Consider the following 21,276-nt stretch of genomic DNA (forward strand, 5'->3'; position numbering starts at 1 on the left):
TGCACCAGATTCTGGCGCATTGCGCCAGAAATTCTGTCTGCGCCAGATTTTGCACCAGAATTTGTGGCAGAATTGAAAAAACCCCGATTAACTCTCCATTTTCCTAATAGAACCCGAAAAAGGGCCATGGCCGCCGGGAAAAGGGGGCGTGGTCACAGAAAAGGGGCGTGTTCCCAACATTATCACAAAAACCCAACATATTAACTAAGGTTTCCACAGAAAATGTGGTGGATTTGCGCTGAGGAAAACCCTACAGATCAGAACATGTGTAAAAAAAAGCAAAGTGTAGGAAAAGTGCAAAATGTAGGGAAACCTTAGTAAATACCGTGGAAAATAAATTGTAGGGAATTAAAACCCACAAAGAAACCCACACTCCACTCTTAGTAAATAAGGGCCTCTATGTTAGCTCATGATTTATTTATAATTTTTTTTAACAACACTCAAAATAACAAAAAATCTATTTTTCTGGTTTTATTATGTTTGTTTAGCATTTTACCTAGGTTTTTTTTTTTTACTTTTTATTGCTCATCAAAGGTAATATATAAATCTATAAAATAAAGTACAGTTTTTGCCAAGCATGTACAGGATAGTTTGTGTTTTTTTTATTTATTATGTTTAACTTTATATTTTATGTTTTTAATGTCATTTGTGGTTTTTTACATTTGTTCTTTTTTTTTTTTTTACTACAGTTTTATTGGAATTTTTTTAAATGCCAGTTCATTCTACATGTCAATAACAACCCCCGGGGTCTTACTTAGGACCTAGACTGTCTCCATTATAAACTTGCCAGTGTTGACATTTTATACATCAGTTAAAACAATCGATCGTGATGAAACTGTTGTCACTATTGATTGAGATTTATGAAGGTGTGAACAGCAGGAATTGTTACCATGGTAGTTTTTATTGCATTTGTTTCCAAATTCTAAATATAAATTAAATCTACTCATTATAAAGGAGGGAAAATAATTATGAAATACCTCTGCGTGATTTTCTTTTCACGTGATGTGCACTAAACTCCCAGAATGAATTTGCCCCACTGTGAGAGACTGAGCAGGCCATTGCTGAAAAATAAAAACCATAAAGGACAAAAGATGAATTCTGCAATGTCATAATCATTAGATTCAATACAGCATAATGCTTAGCTTTCTGATAACTCTGCGGCCCTGAGCTCACCCAAACCTCTATCCCTGCCTTTTGAGGTACCCACCTCCTTAATAGGATGGCCCCAACCATGGTCCCTGTCTCTGCTCTACTAAAATTCTGGATGTAGTAATGTCAATTTCAAAAGTCAGGGATCAGGTCAGGACACAATGGGGTAACATGAAACTGAACAGCAAACAGGACATACACAGACATAGAGTAACAGAGATAGAGGCGCAGTACAGAAACAGTAAACAATAAAGTAGTTGAACAACAGGCCAAAAATAAATGTGGGGAAACCAAGTGATAAAATCACAAAGCCAGTAACAAGGAAGTATCCCTAATTCCTGGGACCAAATACTATTGGACCAGGCTCCAATAGGTCTACGTGCATCCCAGCTGAGGAGCGTCTTCAGGGTTATGAATGATGCCTACTGCATACACAGAGGAAAACACAACTGCTAGAACCCTGGAAAGGCATTGGTGACATAAGGGACCTTCCTACCACATTTTGACCACGCTGTGTCACATTCCTGATTTGCCCACTGACTTTAATTTATCAAACATAGGTTAGTAATGACTACATTTGGTCCATTTCCTGAATGTATACTTTGACTCAAAAGCACAGTCTTCTGCGCTTTTGGGCCCCACACAAAATATATGTTCAGGAAATGGACTGAACATAGTGACTATTGAGGGCCTTATACACAGGACGATTATTGGCCAAATGAACATTCAAAGAGAAGTTTGTTCCTAATAATTGAACTGTGTAAAAGAGCCAGCGATCAGCCAATGAACAAGAAAAAACATGTTCATCAGCTGATCATATTGTTTATGCAGGCCTAAAAATGATCGTAAGTTGGCGGCACATCGCTCCATATAAATGAGTGATGTGCAGCGAACAATGATGAAATTAAAGGACCAAAGGACCATAAATTGTTTGTGTGGTCCTGCCTGCACGATGATTCAGCCTTGCAATAAGCTCCTTATTGAGCTCCTGAGCATCTAAAAGGGCCCTTAGATTAAGTTTGGCCCATTAAATGAATTGGGCCTGCTAGAAACATGTTGCGGTATATGTCAGAAAATATTTTGATGGGTTTCTGCCTTATACCTGTGACCTTCAGCCAAAATGTGGAGTACTGCAGAGAATAATGCACTATATGGACATAATATATATGGGACATCCACACATTACACACACAGACGTTTTTAGGACAATCCATTCTAAATCCATAGGCATTTATATGGAGTTGGTCTCCACCTTGCAGTTATAAAAGATTCCACTCTTCTACGAAGACTTTTTACAATACCCTGCAGTAAGGGATTTTTTCCCCCATTCATCCAGAATAGCATTTGTGAGGTCAGGCACTGATTTTGGAGGAGAGGGTCTGGCTTCATAAACCGTTCAGAAAACCTCTCTGTTGATTATTCTTTCAGTTTTTGTTCATCCTTACCATGCCTTGGTGGGCAGGAGAGGCACCTAGGACCCCAACCTTGACCTTGTCGACAGCAGCATTCATTCAGTGATAATGGAGGGCCGTTCATTTGATGAGAGCAAATTCCTTCTGTACCTCTTATCATCCAGCAAATGTCTAGAGCCTCTGTGCGATCTGCAGTGGAAAATAAACGTGATTTAAAGGGGTACTCTGGTGGAAAACATTTTTTTTTAAATCAACTGGTGCCAGAAAGTTAAAAAGATTTGTAAATTACTTCTATTAAAAAATCTTAATCCTTCCAGTTGTATGCTCCACAGGAAGTTTTTCTCTTTTTGAATTTATTTTCTGTCTGAACACAGTGTCTGCTGTCCCCTCTGTCCACGTCAGGAACTGTCTAGAGCAGGGACAATCCCCATAGCAAACCTCTCCTGCTCTGGACAGTTCCTGACATGGACAGAGGTGTCAGCAGAGAGCACTGTGGTCAGACAGAAAAGAAAGTTAGTATGCTTAAAATTGTCCTCTTTTGACCCCTATAGCTCTCTTGTTTTTCAATATACAGAGATGTATGAGGACTTTTTTGCACCATGTTCTGCAGTTTTTATCTGTACCATTTTTGTTTTGATGGGACTCTTTGATCGCATTTTATAAAAAAAATTTCTAGTATATGAAGTGACAAAAAGGATGCATTTCTAGACATATTGCATTTGAAAAATGGGAAAAGGGGTGTGATGAAAACTTTTATTAGGAATGGGTAAGTTCACATTTACTAACTTTTTTTTAACCTTTTTTCTCACTTTATTTTTGTCCCCATAGGGGACTTATACGTTCAATCGTGGTGGTCTCTATTAGTTCCTTTAGCTAGCTGTGAATAAAATGTACCGCATTTAGACACTGCATCCAGGGATTTATTCGGATGCCATATTGGAGTCGGGAATCAATTTTTCCTCTGTTGGGGCAACTGGCATCAGCCTCATTGGGGGGGGGGGGGGTTGCCTTCCTCTGGATCAACCCAGTAGGGTTTTAGGTTGAACTTGATATGTAACTGTATAGTTACATCCCGGCCGGTCTGATTACCAAGATCGTTTTAGGGGCTACAGAAAGTTAACAGGCTATAAACAGGTATGTGATCATTGCCCTTTCCCTATCTATACGTAACACTAATTTGATTTTTTTAAGAGTGAGCAAATGTCCTTTTTAAAAATCCCCATGTCCACAATTTGTCCAGAAAAGAATGGAAAAAAAATCTGGTTCCAATGCACTGACTCCAATGCATTTTTACCTGCACTAGGTAAAATGTTTTAACAGCAATTTTCACTAATAGAAAAAAACAATTAACAAAAGTATTAAACAGTAATATATTATACACAATTTTCAGTATATTTATCACCTAGTTCTGGGTTGGGCATGCAGCGCTTGTGTTCAGCATGGTACTGCATATGAAGAGGGCAGCGGCAGTAGAAAGAGCCTCGTGTGTTAATGCACTGGCCATTTATGCAGTTTGACTCATCGACACACTCGTCAACATCTAAAGGGAAACATAGAAAAAGATTTCATGCATCATGTGACAGTCAGTAATTATATCTACCGTATTTTAGGAACTTTTACAGGATAGACTAACTATATCACAAAACAAGAAATATGAAGTAGAAGAATATCTGCAGTTCTAGAGCTGACGGTAGGCCATTACCTCCAGTAGTAAAGACCTTTACGAACACATCAAGATGACTGTTTTCATGGTCATGGTTTTGTTGTAGTTTTTTCAGAGTTTTTATGTTAGAACAAAAGTATTGATTTTCATATACCAAGTTGAGCATAGTAATACATTTGAGGAGGACATTCAGAGGTCTAGAACTAGTGAGTAGATGAGTGTTAGATATTCTTGTCCATGGACACTGTGATTTATATATAAATATATATATATCTGCTCTATTTGTTTGTGAGCTAGGTTCAGTATATATACACTAGGAAAACTCCAAGTACATTCCCTGAATGTATGTACAGCTGTCACGATTCGGCTGGCTGGAGGTGGATCCTCTGTGCCAGAGAGGGATTGGCGTGGACCGTGTTGGTGGACCGGTTCTAAGTTGCTACTGGTATTCACCAGAGCCCGCCGCAAAGCGGGATGGTCTTGCAGCGGCGGTAGCAACCAGGTCGTATCCACCAGCAACGGCTCAACCTCTCTGACTGCTGAAGATAAGCGCGGTACAAGGGAGTAGACAAGAGCAAGGTCGGACGTAGCAGAAGGTCAGGGCAGGCAGCAAGGATCGTAGTCAGGGGCAACGGCAGGAGGTCTGGAACACAGGCTAGGAACACACAAGGAAACGCTTTCACTGGCACAATGGCAACAAGATCCGGCGAGGGAGTGCAGGGTAAGTGAGGTATAAGTAGGGAGTGCACAGGTGAACATACTGATTAAGCCTGCTGCGCCAATCAGTGGCGCAGTGGCCCTTTAAATTGCAGAGACCCGGCGAGCGCGCGCCCTAAGGAGCGGGGCCGCGCGTGCCGGGACAAGACAGACGGGGAACGGGTCAGGTACGGGAGCCGGGATGCGCATCGCGAGCGGGCGCCTCCCGCATCGCGAATCGCATCCCGGCTGGGAGTGATATTGCAGCGCACCCGGTCAGCAGGTCTGACTGGGGCGCTGCGAATGAGAGGATGCTGCGAGCGCTCCGGGGAGGAGCGGGGATCCGGAGCGCTCGGCGTAACAACAGCATTGTGGAATAGCACTGTTCCGTATAGTAATACAAAAGGGAGTCTACTGGTGCCATATGCCGTTACATGCCTATGCTGTAGCATAGTTTGCAGCTTTTATTCAGTAATGGCTTAAACGTAATGTAAATAAATAACTATAATAGTATAAACAAAAAGATATCCTGCACTCACCGCAGCAATAAGGGTCATTCGGCTCCTCTCCTGGACCTCCAACAGACAGGCTGACAAGGCTGGTGTGGGATGCTCAGAGGCAACTGCCGGCGGTTTCTCGCAGCTGTGTAAAACCGCTGGCAGTCCCTCTGAGCACCCCACGGCAGCCTTGTCAGCCCGTCTGTTGGAGGTCCAGGAGAGGAGGCGAATGACCCTTATTGCTGCAGAGAGTGCAGGATATCTTTTTGTTTCTACTATTATAGTTGCTTATGGATGCTTTCTAATACTTTCCCAGCACCACCACCAGTCGGTATCCAGAACACCCACAGTGCAGATCCACATTCCACAGGTGAGAGCTGTGATACGGAATGGTAACGGTGCCGCTATTGGTTTTCTATAAAAGTATCGTAATGTAAATAAAGCCTTATCCATTCCTTATCAGGGTTTCGAGCAGAATGTGAGTGTCTCTTGTGAAGATAAGCCATCAATGTCTGACTGGGGGGGGTTCGACACTCAGCACCCTGGTTGATCAGCTGTTGGTCAAACCCGCTGTACCCGGATATACAGAAGCAGATAGCCCTGTACATTGTATAGGGGCTATGCTAGGTTACTGCATCTCTTAATTAAAGTGAATGGAAGCCGAGCTGCCGTAAGCCAGAACAGACACTACACATTGTAAAGAGCTGCCTGCTTCCACCTCCATATACCGTGTACGCAGATGCTGCAGCTCTGGTAAACAACTTATTGACATGGTGCCACCACCCAACCAATCTGATCCTGGTAACCTGTCCTCAGGATAGGCCATCAATAACAAAATCCTGGAAAACGCCTTTAAAGGGGTTGTCCGCTGCCCTGCCTTCCGGAGCTCCGCTCGCAGCATCCGGAAGTTCATTACTCTGAACGCTGTGTGCGGGCTTTCGTGTTCGAGGCCGCCCCCTTGTGACGTCACGAGGGGGCGGGCGTGACGTCACAAGGGGGCGGCCTCGAACACGGAGGCCCGCACACAGCATTCGGAGTAATGAACTTCCGGACGCGGCGAGCGGAGCTCCGGAAGGCAGGGCAGCGGACAACCCCTTTAAAGCTCTGTTCAGATTTGTTAGTGGAAGTGATATGTCATATCTAATAAAACAGAAGCCGTGACTCCATTGTCTGAACTGAGCATTATTTGCTAGCCAGATGAGTTATCCTAGTCTTCCACCATTTCCACAGTCTTTTCTTACCCATGCATTGTAGTAATCTGGTATCATAGTAGTACCCATGTTTACAGTAACATTCATAGCTCGGCTGTGTATTCACACACTTTCCTTCCTTGCAAATTTCTTGGCCAAATAGCTCACATTCATCGATATCTTAAAAAAAAAAAAAGGAAATAAAATGTTTAATTTAAAATTTCTGCATCTTCCGCAACTTGACAGCTGACATCTCTCTTTCCCAACAAGTTGGTACTAGACATCTCTTTTAGCAGCTTATCTCCTAGCAGAATAAAAGGATAAGCATAATAAAATCCAAGATGCTGGATCCTTCTTTTCCACAATATATTCTTGGGTGTTGGAAGAAGAAGCTTGGCGCAATCCATACGTTTGGAAGTATGGAAACTACTTTTTTCCTCAGATGTATTTTGACAGAAACTGCCATAATACATCCAGGGAAGGAGTAGTTTCCATACCTCAAAATGTGTCACGTTACATTGACATTTTACAAAGAAATATGCACATTTGATCAAAGAAAATTACAAAACTTCATGATACTGTGGATTGCGCCAAGTGTCCACCACCCATACATGTTCCTTTTGGTCAATCTTAGATTGGACTCTGACTTCAAGGGGCTGCACCACTGCATCTTATACTGCAGGCTTAATAAGTTGTGGTGTCTTCTATACCCAACAACTGAAGGTGAGCAGTATACCTTAAAGTGTACATGTTGTTACATTTTTTTTATATAATGTAGATAATCCCATTATATGTATATTTGTAATATACATTGATAAAAAAAAATTTTATATTTTGGGGTAAAAAAAAGCTGTCCCTGCAGCTATTGTCTGTGTGTCTCTTTGAGGAGACCAAATACAGGAAGTGAGAGCAGGACAAGTAGGGCTCTGTGCAGGCTCGTGGCTTGTCAATCATCCTGCTGTGTGAGCCAAGAGCATGTTATAGAGCCTCAGTGTACAGAGCCCTGCTTGTCCTCAGTGTACAGAGCCCTGCTTGTCCTCAGTGTACAGAGCCCCGCTTGTCCTCAGTGTACAGAGCCCTGCTTGTCCTCAGTGTACAGAGCCCTGCTTGTCCTCAGTGTACAGAGCCCTGCTTGTCCTCAGTGTACAGAGCCCTGCTTGTCCTCAGTGTACAGAGCCCTGCTTGTCCTCAGTGTACAGAGCCCTGCTTGTCCTCAGTGTACAGAGCCCTGCTTGTCCTCAGTGTACAGAGCCCTGCTTGTCCTCAGTGTACAGAGCCCTGCTTGTCCTCAGTGTACAGAGCCCTGCTTGTCCTCAATGTACAGAGCCCTGCTTGTCCTCATTGCACAGAGCCCTGCTTGTCCTTAGTGTACAGAGCCCTGCTTGTCCTCATTGCACAGAGCCCTGCTTGTCCTCAGTGTACAGAGCCCTGCTTGTCCTTAGTGTACAGAGCCCCGCTTGTCCTCATTGCACAGAGCCCTGCTTGTCCTCATTGCACAGAGCCCTGCTTGTCCTCATTGTACAGAGCCCTGCTTGTCCTCAGTGTACAGAGCCCTGCTTGTCCGTAGTGTACAGAGCCCCGCTTGTCCTCATTGCACAGAGCCCTGCTTGTCCTCATTGCACAGAGCCCTGCTTGTCCTCATTGTACAGAGCCCTGCTTGTCCTCATTGCACAGAGCCCTGCTTGTCCTCATTGCACAGAGCCCTGCTTGTCCACCCTCACTTCCTGTATTTGGACTCCTCACAGAAACACACAGACAATAACTGTAGGGACAAAAATATACACATTTTTTAACCAATGTTTATTACAAATATACATATAATGGTATATAAAAAGTTTTTGTTAACAACAGGTACACATATTCTAGATACTTTTCTATTGTTCTTGCATAATGTATCATGCGAAGCTTTGCTTTTTTCTATAGATTATTACAATATATGCAGGTGGGGGGACAATCAGAAGGCCTCTATATACCTTTCATTGTCTCTGGTTACCTCTTGGTGGAATCAAGTAACATTGGTGTTGGTCTAAAAGGTTAACCTTTCAGCACACTAGCTGTATTACTATGTAATCTAATGTTAGATCACTTATTTTAGATCAGTGCTTCCTGTACTTAAGTTCATTGTCATAAAAAAAAAACATTTGGACATGTCACAGAGACAAGTCAAAAGTGTTTATTGAGACCCCACTGATCAGAAGAATGAGCAGAGATAAGCATGCTGCAGCTCACTTTTCTCTTCTGTTTTCAGCGCTCAGTCTCGCTGCTGCTTACACATACTGTATGTCTATGGGAGTAGAGTCAGGAGTAAGGTGTGCTACTGCATGTTTATCCAAGCTAATTATCCTGATTTTGGGGGTGGGGGGGGGGAGCGGGTTCAGCACTGACAGGTGTGAAAAAGTGATTTTATTCACCCACCATGTTACAAAGATGCAATGTTTAGGCCTCTCTATGGCTTGAGATCTCATAGAGAGGCTCAAACGTTGCATTTTTGTAACAAGGATTTGTGGATAAGATCACTTTTTCACACCTATCTAGAGTGCCGCTTTTCTACTTTTGGATACAGCTCTTATATACAAGGTTTAAAGGGGTTATCCAGGAAAAAACTTTTTTTTATATATCAACTGGCTCCAGAAAGTTAAACAGATTTGTAAATTAGCAAAAATTGGAAGAGTAGTCAGCTCACCCGGCCACCGCACGGCAATGTAATCCTCCAAGGGTACAAAGAAAGCAGGTAGATGCCAGCGATTATGAAACCTCACCTTTATTCGAACCACATAAAATCATCGACATGGAGAGACTTCGGTTAGATATACATTTAAAATTCCAGGAATCAGCGCCAAGCATAAAGATTTGTAAGATTTGTAAATTACTTCTATTAAAAAAATCTTAATCCTTTCAGTACTTATGAGCTGCTGAAATTGAGTTGTTCTTTTCTGTCTAAGTGCTCTCTGATGTCACGTGTCTCGGGAACTGCCACAGTTTAGAAGAAAATCCCCATAGCAAACCTATTCTACTCTGTGCAGTTCCCAAGACAAGCAGAGATGTCAGCAGAGAGCCCTGTTGCCAGACAGAAAACAACAACTCAACTTCAGCAGCTGATAATTATTGAAAAGATTAAGATTTTTTAATAGAAGTAATTTACAAATCTGTTTAACTTTCTGGAGCCAGTTGATATATAAAAAAAAGTTTTTTTTATACCCCTTTAACTTATGTATATTTCTCCTTTTTTACCAGTTTTTTGTCTTTTGTTTCTTTAAATATTATGTTATGTAATTGTTAGGCTATGCTCACATGTGTTATTATTGTCTTCATTCTGGCCTTTATTTTGGTCACTAATTTTTACCAAAACCGGGAGTGGAACTGAAACAGAGAAGAATATGATGGAAAGATTTGCATCTTTTTCTTTGTTGGTTCCACTCTCATTTTTGGTGAAAAAGTAATGACCAAAATACGGTCTAAAATAAAGATGAAAATACTATAGTGATAAATTTAAAGGTACGTTCACATATGCATATTTTGCTGCAGATTTCAGTAGGTATTCCAGGGGTATTCCAGTATGAGAAAAATGGATTGAAATTAAACTATCACCCCAAGATGTATAACTTACTAATAGAAGATAAGCAAGGTACATAATGCACACTTTGGCAGGGACATAACAATCCATTGGTATCATGTTAACTTAATAATATAGTGTTATCACAAATTGTACTGGCTCAAGCATGTTTTTGTGTGATTTACTCGCTGACAGAAAGTTGTGTAGTCCTTTTATTTTAAGTGTGGTATTGCCTCCAGCAGCCCAGATCCTCCCTCTATCTTAAGAAAATGCATCTTTCTCTGTTGTCTCAGTAGGCATGGCTGGATTTTGTCTCTGAGCCTCGCCACCTCTGACACCTCTGACCAGTCCCAACAGCCTACATCATCATCTCCATGTCATACACACATATGTATAAATATCTTTATTGGTACATTCATGGAGAATCAGGTGGGTTTACAGAATGCTGCCATGTGCTGAACAATGCCACAGGCAGAGAACCAGACAGGGAATGAATGCAGCAGGTGCTGCAGATTTACTGAGAGAGCAATAGTCCGCTGCTGTGTCCTGAAATGTTCTACTGCGGCTCTGGGTGGGGAACTGACAGGATGGGAGGAGGCAGGGTGGGAGGACTGTTATGAAAATCTGAGTGAAGCAATGTATTCTGGGAATTGTAGTGCTCAGCAGAGTAGTGAGAAAGTAGTGAGAGGACACAGTAGGGGAGAAGATTAGATAGCACAAAAAATGGATTCTTGGTGATTAGATGATTTCCGAACTGGAGAAGTCAAGTACCCGTATATACTCGAGTATAAGCCAACCCGAATATAAGCCGAGGCCCCTAATTTCACCCCAAAATCCCAGGAAAAGTTATTGACTCGAGTATAAGCCTAGGGTGGGAAATACATCATCCCCCCCTGTCATCATCCAGACCCTCATCATCATCACCCTGTCATCATCCCCTTGTCATCATCCCCTTGTCATCATCCCACACCCCCCCTTCATCATGCCCTTGTCATCATCCCCACCCCCCTTCATCATCTCCTTGTCATCATCCCCACCCCCCTTCATCATCCCCTTGTCATCATCCCCACCCCCCTTCATCATCCCCTTGTCATCATCCCCACCCCCCTTCATCATCCCCTTGTCATCATCCTCTTGTCATCATCCTCTTGTGAACTATCCACCCTCAGTGGTCTTCAACCTCTGTCCGGGCTGTCCGGACTTGCTGGGAGTTGTAGTTTTGAAACCTCTGGAGGTCCGCAGGTTGAAGACCACTGCAGCCTTTGACATCATCCAGCCCCCTCTCACCCCCTTTAGTTCTGTACAGTACTCGCTTCCGCTCGGCGCTGGTCCGGTGCTGCAGGACTGTCCGGTGGGGAGGTCGTCCGGTGGGATAGTGGTTCCGGGCTGCTATCTTCACCGGGGGCGCCTCTTCTCCGCGCTTCGGGCCCAGAATAGAGGCGTTGCCTTGGCGATGACGCAGGAGGACGTTGGTAATGAACGTACCTCTGCGTCGTCGTCAAGGCAACGTGACTATTCTGGGGCCGGGCCCGAAGCGCGGAGAAGAGGCCTCCCCGGTGAAGATAGCAGCCCGGAACCACTATCCCACCGGACGACCTCCTCACCGGACAGTCCTGCAGCACCGGACCAGCGCCGAGCGGAGGCGAGTACTGTACAGAACTAAAGGGGGTGAGAGGGGGCTGGATGATGTCGAAGGCCGCAGTGGTCTTCAACCTGCGGACCACCAGAGGTTTCAAAACTACAACTCCCAGCAAGCCCGGACAGCCGATGGCTGCCCGGGCTTGCTGGGAGTTGTAGTTTTGAAACCTCTGGAGGTCCGCAGGTTGAAGACCACTGCGGGTGGAGAGTTCACTCGAGTATAAGCCGAGGGGGGTGTTTTCAGCACGAAAAATCGTGCTGAAAAACTCGGCTTATACTCGAGTATATACGGTATGTAATTCTATATGCTTCTACAGCATCTTAATATTTTTTTTTACCTGATGTCGGAGTACCCTTTTATTTATTGCACTTTTTGCATGTGTATTGCATTCATTATATGGAGATTGTGCTATTGTGGATGTTGTGTTGATAACCTGCTTTGAAATTACATCTTTTCTTACCTCTGTATGTGGGAATACCATAACTCATAATATTAAGGTCAACAATGAAGCCGATCCCATCTGGACAAAGTGATAGAAACTCAGCTGTCAAAACATAAAATTTAGAGTAAGATACGACTGATTTAGTATGGGTTAACTTAAAAAAAAAAACATTTTTTTAACACGTTTCCTTTTTTTTGATTATTTAGTGATTATTCCAATTCAACGAAAGGATGAGAAACTAGGTTGAAAGCAAAATGAAGGATAAAAATATTTTCTTTTTTTCTGATAATTCTGTGGTTATTCCAATTTATCGAAAAGCAAAATCATCGGTAGTTGCAATATCTGGTAATACCTTTTTTATTGGACTAACAAGAAATAAAAAGGTATTACAAGATACTGCAACTACCGATGACTTTGCTTTTTGCATCACTGGACTAATACGGCTACTCCTAACCAATTTATCGAGATATATAAAAGAAACATACTCATTAGGACATACAGATATGATGTGTAACCATAACACAATATCCTGTGATTTCATAAAAATGGATGAGAAACTAGGTTGGAAGCAAAATGAAGGATGAAAATATATAGAGTATGCATGATATACTTTATGTCAGTGTTTCCCAACCAGTGTGCCTCTAGCTGTTTCAAAACTACAACTCCTAGCATGCTCGGACAAGTAATATTCTATGGACAGGTGAGAGAAAAAGTAAAACTTTTTGGATAAAAGGGGTAGTAACCTGACATTTTTTTTTTTTTTACCCAAATTGGAGTAAGTCTATTAGAATTTATTTTCCTTTTTTTTTTTTTTTTTTTTTTTTTTTTTAAATTAACTTATAGGCTCCATCAACACAGCGGAATTTCCGAGCGGAATCCGGCATAAAAATTCTGTTTGTAAATTCCATTGCAGCAGGCTCACATTGTTTTAAATGGGATTCTTCTGAACCCTGCACACAGTAAAATTTACAACTCCAGACTCCACAGAAAGAATGAACATCTTAAAGGGTACCTCTCATCAAAAAAACTTTTGATATATTATAGATTAATGTATGCAGAATAACTTTACAATTGCATGTTATTAAAAAATATGCTTCTTTCTATTTAATTTTCCACTTTGAAGAAATGACCACTAGGGGTCTCCCTACCAGTCCTGGCAGCAAGCATTTCAGACTCATGCTGGAGTCCTAAACACTAAGAGCTGCCAGTCTGCTTTGTTCACAAAGGAGAACACTCTGTTTAGCTGTGAACAAAGCAGGCTGGCAGCTCTGAGTGTTTAGGACTCCAGCATGAGTCAGAAATGCTTGCTGACAGGACTGATCGGGAAAAATACAATAGAAAGAAGCATATTTTTCATTAACATGCTATTGGAAAGTTATTTAACATTCATTAATCTAAAATATATCAAAAGTTTATTTTATGAGAGGTACCCTTTAACCCCTTAAGGACACAGCCCATTTTCACCTCTAGGACGCAGCCCTTTTTTGCACATCTGACCACTGTCACTTTAAACATTAATAACTCTGGAATGCTTTTACTTATCAATCTGATTCCGAGATTGTTTTTTCGTGACATATTCTACTTTAACATAGTGGTAAATTTTTGTGGTAACTTGCATCCTTTCTTGGTGAAAAATCCCAAAATTTGATGAAAAAATTGAAAATTTTGCATTTTTCTAACTTTGAAGCTCTCTGTTTGTAAGGAAAATTGATATTCCAAATATTATTTTTTTTGGATTCACATATACAATATGTCTACTTTATATTTTAATCATAAAATTGACATGTTTTTACTTTTGGAAGACACCAGAGGGCTTCAAAGTTCAGCAGCAATTTTACAATTTTTCACAAAATTTTCAAACTCGCTATTTTTCATGGACCAGTTCAGGTTTGAAGTGGATTTGAAGGGTCTTCATATTAGAAATACCCCATAAATGACCCCATTACAAAAACTGCACCCCCCAAAGTATTCAAAATGACATTCAGTAAGTGTTTTAACCCTTTAGGTGTTTCACGGTAAAAGCAGCAAAGTGAAGGAGAAAATTCAAAATCTTCATTTTTTACACTTGCATGTTCTTGTAGACCCAATTTTTGAATTTTTACAAGGGGTAAAAGGATAAAATTTATACTTGAATTTGTAGCCCAATTTCTCTCGAGTAAGCACATACCTCATATGTCTATGTAAATTGTTCGGCGGGCGCAGTAGAGGGCTCAGAAGCGAAGGAGCGACAAGGGGATTTTGGAGAGTACGTTTTTCTGAAATGGTTTTTTGGGGGCATGTTGCATTTAGGAAGCCCCTATGGTGCCAAAACAGCAAATAAAAAAAACATGGCATACCATTTTGGAAACTAGACCCCTTGAGGAACGTAAAAAGGAATTAAGTGAGCCTTAATACCCCACAGGTGTTTCATGACTTTTGCATATGTAAAAAAAAAAAAAAAAAATTTCACTAAAATGTGTGTTTCCCCCCAAATTTCACATTTTTGCAAGGGTTAATAGCAGAAAATACCCCCCAAAATTTGTAACCCCATCTCTTCTGAGTATGGAGGTACCCCATAAGTTGACCTGAAGTGCATTACGGGCGAACTACAATGCTCAGAAGAGAAGGAGTCATATTTGGCTTTTTGAGAGCAAATTTTGCTCGGGGGGCATGTCGCATTTAGGAAGCCCCTATGGTGCCAGGACAGCAAAAAAAAACGACATGGCATACCATTTTGGAAACTAGACTCCTTGAGGAACGTAACAAGGGATAAAGTGAACCTTAATACCCCACAGGTGTTTCACGACTTTTGCATATGTAAAAAAAATAATTTTTTTTTTACCAAAAATGCTTGGTTTAGCAAAAATTTAACATTTTTAAAAAAGGTAATAGCAGAAAATACCCCCCAACATTTGAAGCCCAATTTCTCCTGATTCAGAAGACACCCAATATGGGGATGAAAAGTGCTCTTCTGGCGCACTACAGGTCTCAGAAGAGAAGGAGTCTCATTTGGCTTTTTGGAAGCAAATTTTGCTCTGGGGGCATGCCGCATTTAGGAAGCACCTATGGTGCCAGGACAGAAAAAAAAAAAACACATGGCATACTATTTTGGAAACTAGACCCCTTGGGGAACGTAACAAGGGGTAAAGTGAACCTTAATACCCCACAGGTGTTTCACGACTTTTGCATATGTAAAAAAAAAAATATTTTTTTTACACTAAAATGCTTGTTTTCCCCCAAATTTTACATTTTTACAAGGGATAATAGCAGAAAATACCCCCCAAAATTTGTAACCCCATCTCTTCTGAGTATGGAAATACCCAATAAGTGGACGTGAAGTGCACTGGGGGCGAACTACAATGCTCAGAAGAGAAGGAGCATCATTGAGCTTTTGGAGAGAGAATTTGGCCATGTGCATTTCCAAAGCCCCCCGTGGTGCCAGAACAGTGGACCCCCCACATGTGACCCCATTTTTAAAACTACACCCCTCACGGAAGGTAATAAGGGGTGCAGGGAGAATTTACACCCCACTGGCATTTGACGTATCTTTGGAACAGTGGGCTGTGTAAATTAAAAATTTTATTTTTCATTTTCACAGACCCCTGTTTCAAAGATCTGTCAGACACCTGTGGGGTGTAAATGCTCACTATACCCCTTGTTACATTCCGTGAGGGGTGTAGTTTCCAAAATGGGGTCACATGTGGGTATTTATTGTTTTGCACTTATGTCAGAACCACTGTAAAATCAGCCACCCCTGTGCAAATCACCAATTTAGACCTCAAATTTACATGGTGCACTCTCCCTTCTGAGCCTTGTTGTGCGTCCCCAGAACACTTTGCGCCCACATATGGGGTATCTCCGTCCTCAGGAGAAAATGTGTTACAAACTTTGGAGGCTTTTTTTCTTTTACCGCTTGTGAAATTTTAAAGTATGGGGCAACACCAGTATGTTAGTGTACAAAAATGTTTTTTTTTTTACACTAACATGCTGGTGTAGACCCCAACTTTACCTTTTCATAAGGGGTAAAAGGAGAAAAAGCCCCCCAAAATTTGTTAGGCAATTTCTCCCGAGTACGGCGATACCCCATATGTGGCCCTAAACTGTTGCCTTGAAATACGCCAGGGCTCCAAAGTGAGAGCGCCATGTGCATTTGAGGCCCAAATTAGGGATTTGCATAGGGGTGGACATAGGGGTATTCTAAGCCAGTGATTCCCAAACAGGGTGCCTCCAGCTGTTGCTAAACTCCCAGCATGCTTGGACAGTCAATGGCTGTCCGGAAATGCTGGGAGTTTTTGTTTTGCAACAGCTGGAGGTTCCGTTTTGGAAACACTGCAGTAGGATACGTTTTTCATTTTTATTGGGGGGGAAGGGGGGGTGGTAGGGGGGGGGCAGTGTACGTGTGTATATGTAGTGTTTTACTCTTTATTTTATGTTAGTGTAGTGTAGTGTTTTTAGGTTACATTCACACTGACGGCGGATTACACTGAGTCTCCCGCTAGGAGTTTGAGCTGCGGCTGCTGCAGCTCAAACCTGAAGCAGGGAATTCACTGTAATCCGCCGCCAGTGTGAATGTAACCTGTACATTCACATGGGAGGGGGGGGGGGCAAAACTACAACTCCCAGCATGCACTGACAGAACGTGCATGCTGGGAGTTGTAGTTTTGCAACAGCTGGAGGCACACTGGAAAATACTGAGTTGGGTAATAGAACCTATTACCTAACTCGGTATTTCCCAACCAGTGTGCCTCCAGCTGTTGCAGAACTACAACTCTCAGCATGTACTGATTGCCAAAGAGAATGCTGGGAGATGTAGTTATGCAACAGCTGGATGCACGCAAGTACAACTCCCAGCATGCCGAGACAGCCATTTGCTGTTCCTGAATGCTGGGAGTTGTAGTTTTGCAAGATTTAGAGGGGTTCAGGCTGGAGATCACTGACAGTGGTCTCTAAACTGTGGCCCTCCAGATGTTGCAAAACTACAAATCTCAGCATGCTAAGACAGCAAACTGCTGTCTGAGCATGCTGGGAGTTGTAGTTTTGTAATATCTGGAGGGCTACAGTTTAGAGACCACTGTCAGTGATCTCTAGCCTGAACCCCTCTAAATCTTGCAAAACTACAACTCCCAGCATGCCAACACAGCAAACAGCTGTCAAGGCATGGTGGGAGTTGTAGTTTTGCAACATCTGGAGGGCGACAGTTTAGAGACCACTCTCTAAACTGTCGCCCTGCAGATGTTGCTAGGCAACAGACTCTGGACACGCGGCGTCATACTTACCTCCACCGCCGCCGTGATCACAGCCGCCGCCGCCGGGTAAGTGATCGCGGCCGCCGCCGCTACTGCACGGTTCCCCCCGCTGTGCCCGGACACCGATGGGCGGGCATAGCGCGGGGAACCGAACTTTAACCCCCCCGCCCCCAGTCTTCTATTGGTCGGCCGCTCCGCCGATCAATAGCAGGGATAGGAGGGGTGGCAACCCTGCCACCTCACTCCTATCTCTTCAAGGGGGATCGAGGGTGTCTTGGACACCCCCGATCCCCCTTATTTTATCGCGGCGACGCGATTGATGGGCAGGGGGAGAGCGCTCCCCCTGCAAACACTATAGATGCCGTGATCAGACTGATCACGGCATCTATGGGGTTAATGCTGCCGGGACCGGCGCGATCGCGGCCCCGGCAGCTGCGGTGGGACTCCGGCTGTGATTGACAGCTGAGTCCCACCCGCGATCTCCTGCGCTGCCCGCGGCAGAGCAGGAGATCGCTTGGACGTATGCATACGTCCATTTGCGCGAACGTGTAATTCGCCTGGACGTATGCATACGTCCAATAGCGGGAAGGGGTTAATTCTTTCTGCAGAATCTGCTCGGAAATGCATTGCTATCTATGGCAGTTCCAAGCAGTCCTAGCGCCGGCATGTACTACCAGCGCCTGCTGCTTGCAGACTTTCTGCCGTGTGAACAGGCCCTTACAGTGTTCAAGGTTCCGGCATCCAGATCACCACTTCTCACTTTTTTAGGACATGTCTGACTAGGAAAGTAAAGGAAATTTTTTGTTTTTTCAATGCATATGGAATTTTTATCAGACCATACCTGAGCTGTGCACGGGACAGGGGTAGATCTCACAGTGGTCGCCCCATCCTGCACCCAAGGAACAACAACACTGCTCCCGTGTTACATTCACAGCAAGAACACTGTCGCAGAACAGAGAGTCATCCAGGCTTAAGAAACAGTCTTTAACAACTAAACCACGAGTAACCTCTGGAATCGTAAAAAAGAGAAAGTATGAGTATGCCAGGCAAATATTCCTATGTAAAATGTTTTCATTCCATTTCCTAGAAATATTGAATCAGAACTTGTCTCCATATGCCTTACTAAAGGGGTACTCCGGTGGAAACCATTTATTATTATTTTTTTTTAAATCAACTGGTGCCAGAAAGTTAAACAGATTTGTTAATTTGTAAATTACTTCTATTTAAAAATCTTGATCCTTCCAGTACTTATCAGCTGCTGTATATTACAGAGGAAGTTCTTTTCTTTTTGAATTTCCTTTCTGTCTGACCACAGTGCTCTCTGCTGACACCTCTGTCCATGTCAGGAACTGTCCAGAGCAGGAACAATTCCCCTAAGCAAACCTCTCCTGCTCTGGACAGTTCCTGACATGGACAGAGGTGTCAGCAGAGGGAACTTCCTCTGTAGTATGCCGGCAGCTGATAAGTACTGGAAGGATTGGGATTTTTAAATAGAAGTAATTTACAAATCTGTTTAACTTTCTGGCACCAGTTGATTTAAAAAAAATAATTTCCACGGAGTACCCCTTTAATGTCATAGTGGCAGGTCCTATGTTTGAAATGCAAACAAGCAAGAGCTCTCACACTGACAGACTTAAAGTGGGGTCGCACATGTCGTATTTTGCTCCGTATTTGATGCCGTATATTTTCCTACCCATTAAAGGGGTACTCCGGCCCTAAGACATCTTTTCCCCTATCCAAAGGATAGAGGATAAGATGTCTGACACGGGGGTCCCGCCGCTGGGGACCCCTGCAATCTTGCATTCAGCACCCACCTGTTTGAGCTGCATGCCACACTGCCAGCTCACAGACTGCAGGGTGCCCAGCTGCGGGACCCCCGCGGTCAGACATCTTATCCACAATCCTTTGGATAGGGTCTAAGATGTCTTTGGGCCGGAGTATCCCTTTAAGGTCAATGGGTAGCGCTATACGCAGCTTATTTTGTTATCCGTTGACTTTAATGGGTAGAAAAATACGCAGTAGCAAATATGCAGAAAAATCTGGCAAGTGTCATCCTACCCTTAAAGGGGTACTCCAGAGGAAAAAAATGTACCAGAAAGTTATACAGATTTGTAAATTACATTTACATTACTTACATTACTATTTATCTTAAGCCTTCCAGTATTTATCAACTGCTGTATGCTCCAGCATGTTGCGTAGTTCTTCCCAGTCTGACCACAGTGCTATCTGCTGCCGCCCCTGTCCGTGTCATGAAGTGTCCAGAGCATGAGCAAATCCCCACTGCGAACCTCTCCTGCTTATGAGAGTTCCTGACACACACAAGGGCCTGGCTGCCACGGCAACTAATCGGCACTCTGAGATTTCATTGCAGGAAGGAAGCGGCAACAGGAACAGTACCTGTCAAATAACTGCCTAGATGCCACAGTCTCTTTTGACTGCAGCATCTAGAGGGCTAAAATGCCAGGATCAGACTAAAGTCCAATCCTGGCAGCTGTAAGTGAGTGTCATCTGTCATATACAGTGGAGACCCTCTGCATATGGAGTAGGCTCAGCTCCTGAAGCCCTTCCATATCTCCTCACCACCCTTTATGTATGTGTACTTCAGAATGCAGGAATGAGTGAAAGAGAAAGGAGCTAACCATATTGCTGAGTGTATCTAGTAGTGTCCGATTAAATAAGTTCTGAATATATGATTTGTGCTTACCTTCACAACTCTTCTGGTCTTCACTAGGTGCATAACCAGTGTCACAGATGCACATGTATGACCCATCCAAATTCTCACACCTGCCATGAGGGGAGCAGATTTGCGGGAAGAGAGAACACTCGTCTATATCTAAAATGATGCAAATAAATAATTAGAAATTCCAACAATATAGATAAGTGTCCAACTGGAACTAGTGTAATACCCGGGAGTGTTGTTAAATCCCCTACTCCGATAAAGCTTAGTGCAGTCACTCTGGTCAGCCTCCGTGGTGGTGCTCAGCGGTTAAGTCCAAACATGCATGGCTATCCAACAAGTGAAACGAAAGCTGCGGCAGCTCACCAAATAAACTTCAGGCTTTTGTTGAAGGTGGTTGTACATACAGGTGCAAATTCACAAAGAGCGACGTCCATTTCACACTAAATCGTGCTTCTTCTGGCAGAGCCAGAAGAAGCACGATTTAGCGTGAAACGGACGTCGCTCTTTGTGAATTTGCACCTGTATGTACACCCGTCTTCAATAAAAGCCTGAAGTTTATTTGGTGAGCTGCCGCAGCTTTCGTTTCACTTGTTGGATAGCCATGCATGTTTGGACTTAACCGCTGAGCACCACCACGGAGGCTCAGGGGACCTTGATCTGAGGAAGGGAGGGCTCCTCCCGAAACGCGTAATCCACTGTTTTTATTGTTTTATTTTACTTTCATTTTACTTTTGTTCAAATAAATGGTCCCGTCTAGGATCTTTTACTTTAAAGGGGTACTCCGGTGGTAAATTTTTTTGACTATATGGCATCTTCTTTGTAAGTTTTATTTTTTTGCAATATACATGCGTTATATGTTTTGGCAGCATGTCTTCATGCTTTTAAAGGGTACCTCTCATCAAATAAACTTTTGATATATTTTAGATTAATGAATGTTGAATAACTTTCCAATAGCATGTTAATGAAAAATATGCTTCTTTCTATTGTATTTTTCCCGATCAGTCCTGTCAGCAAGCATTTCTGACTCATGCTGGAGTCCTAAACACTCAGAGCTGCCAGCCTGCTTTGTTCACAGCCAAACAGGCTGTGAACAAAGCAGGCTGGCAGCTCTGAGTGTTCTCCTTTGTGAA

The 21,276-nt window shown here is 43.0% G+C and overlaps 1 protein-coding gene across 2 annotated transcripts in view; it reads right to left on the reverse strand.

Annotated features, from left to right (window-relative positions):
- LTBP3 (latent transforming growth factor beta binding protein 3) overlaps nucleotides 1-21,276 on the reverse strand; it is a 103,019-nt gene that overhangs the window by 2,169 nt on the left and 79,574 nt on the right. For both annotated transcript variants that reach the window (XM_056527451.1, XM_056527452.1), the window contains exons 16-22: nucleotides 20,171-20,299; nucleotides 18,308-18,475; nucleotides 12,260-12,343; nucleotides 6,659-6,787; nucleotides 3,964-4,101; nucleotides 2,595-2,750; nucleotides 978-1,061 (exon numbers count right to left, since the gene is read on the reverse strand). In XM_056527451.1, coding sequence (XP_056383426.1) covers nucleotides 978-1,061; nucleotides 2,595-2,750; nucleotides 3,964-4,101; nucleotides 6,659-6,787; nucleotides 12,260-12,343; nucleotides 18,308-18,475; nucleotides 20,171-20,299 — 888 coding nt within the window. The remainder of the gene's footprint in view (nucleotides 1-977; nucleotides 1,062-2,594; nucleotides 2,751-3,963; nucleotides 4,102-6,658; nucleotides 6,788-12,259; nucleotides 12,344-18,307; nucleotides 18,476-20,170; nucleotides 20,300-21,276) is intronic.

The sequence above is a fragment of the Hyla sarda genome, chromosome 6, assembly GCF_029499605.1.
Source record: "Hyla sarda isolate aHylSar1 chromosome 6, aHylSar1.hap1, whole genome shotgun sequence".
NCBI lineage: Eukaryota > Metazoa > Chordata > Amphibia > Anura > Hylidae > Hyla > Hyla sarda.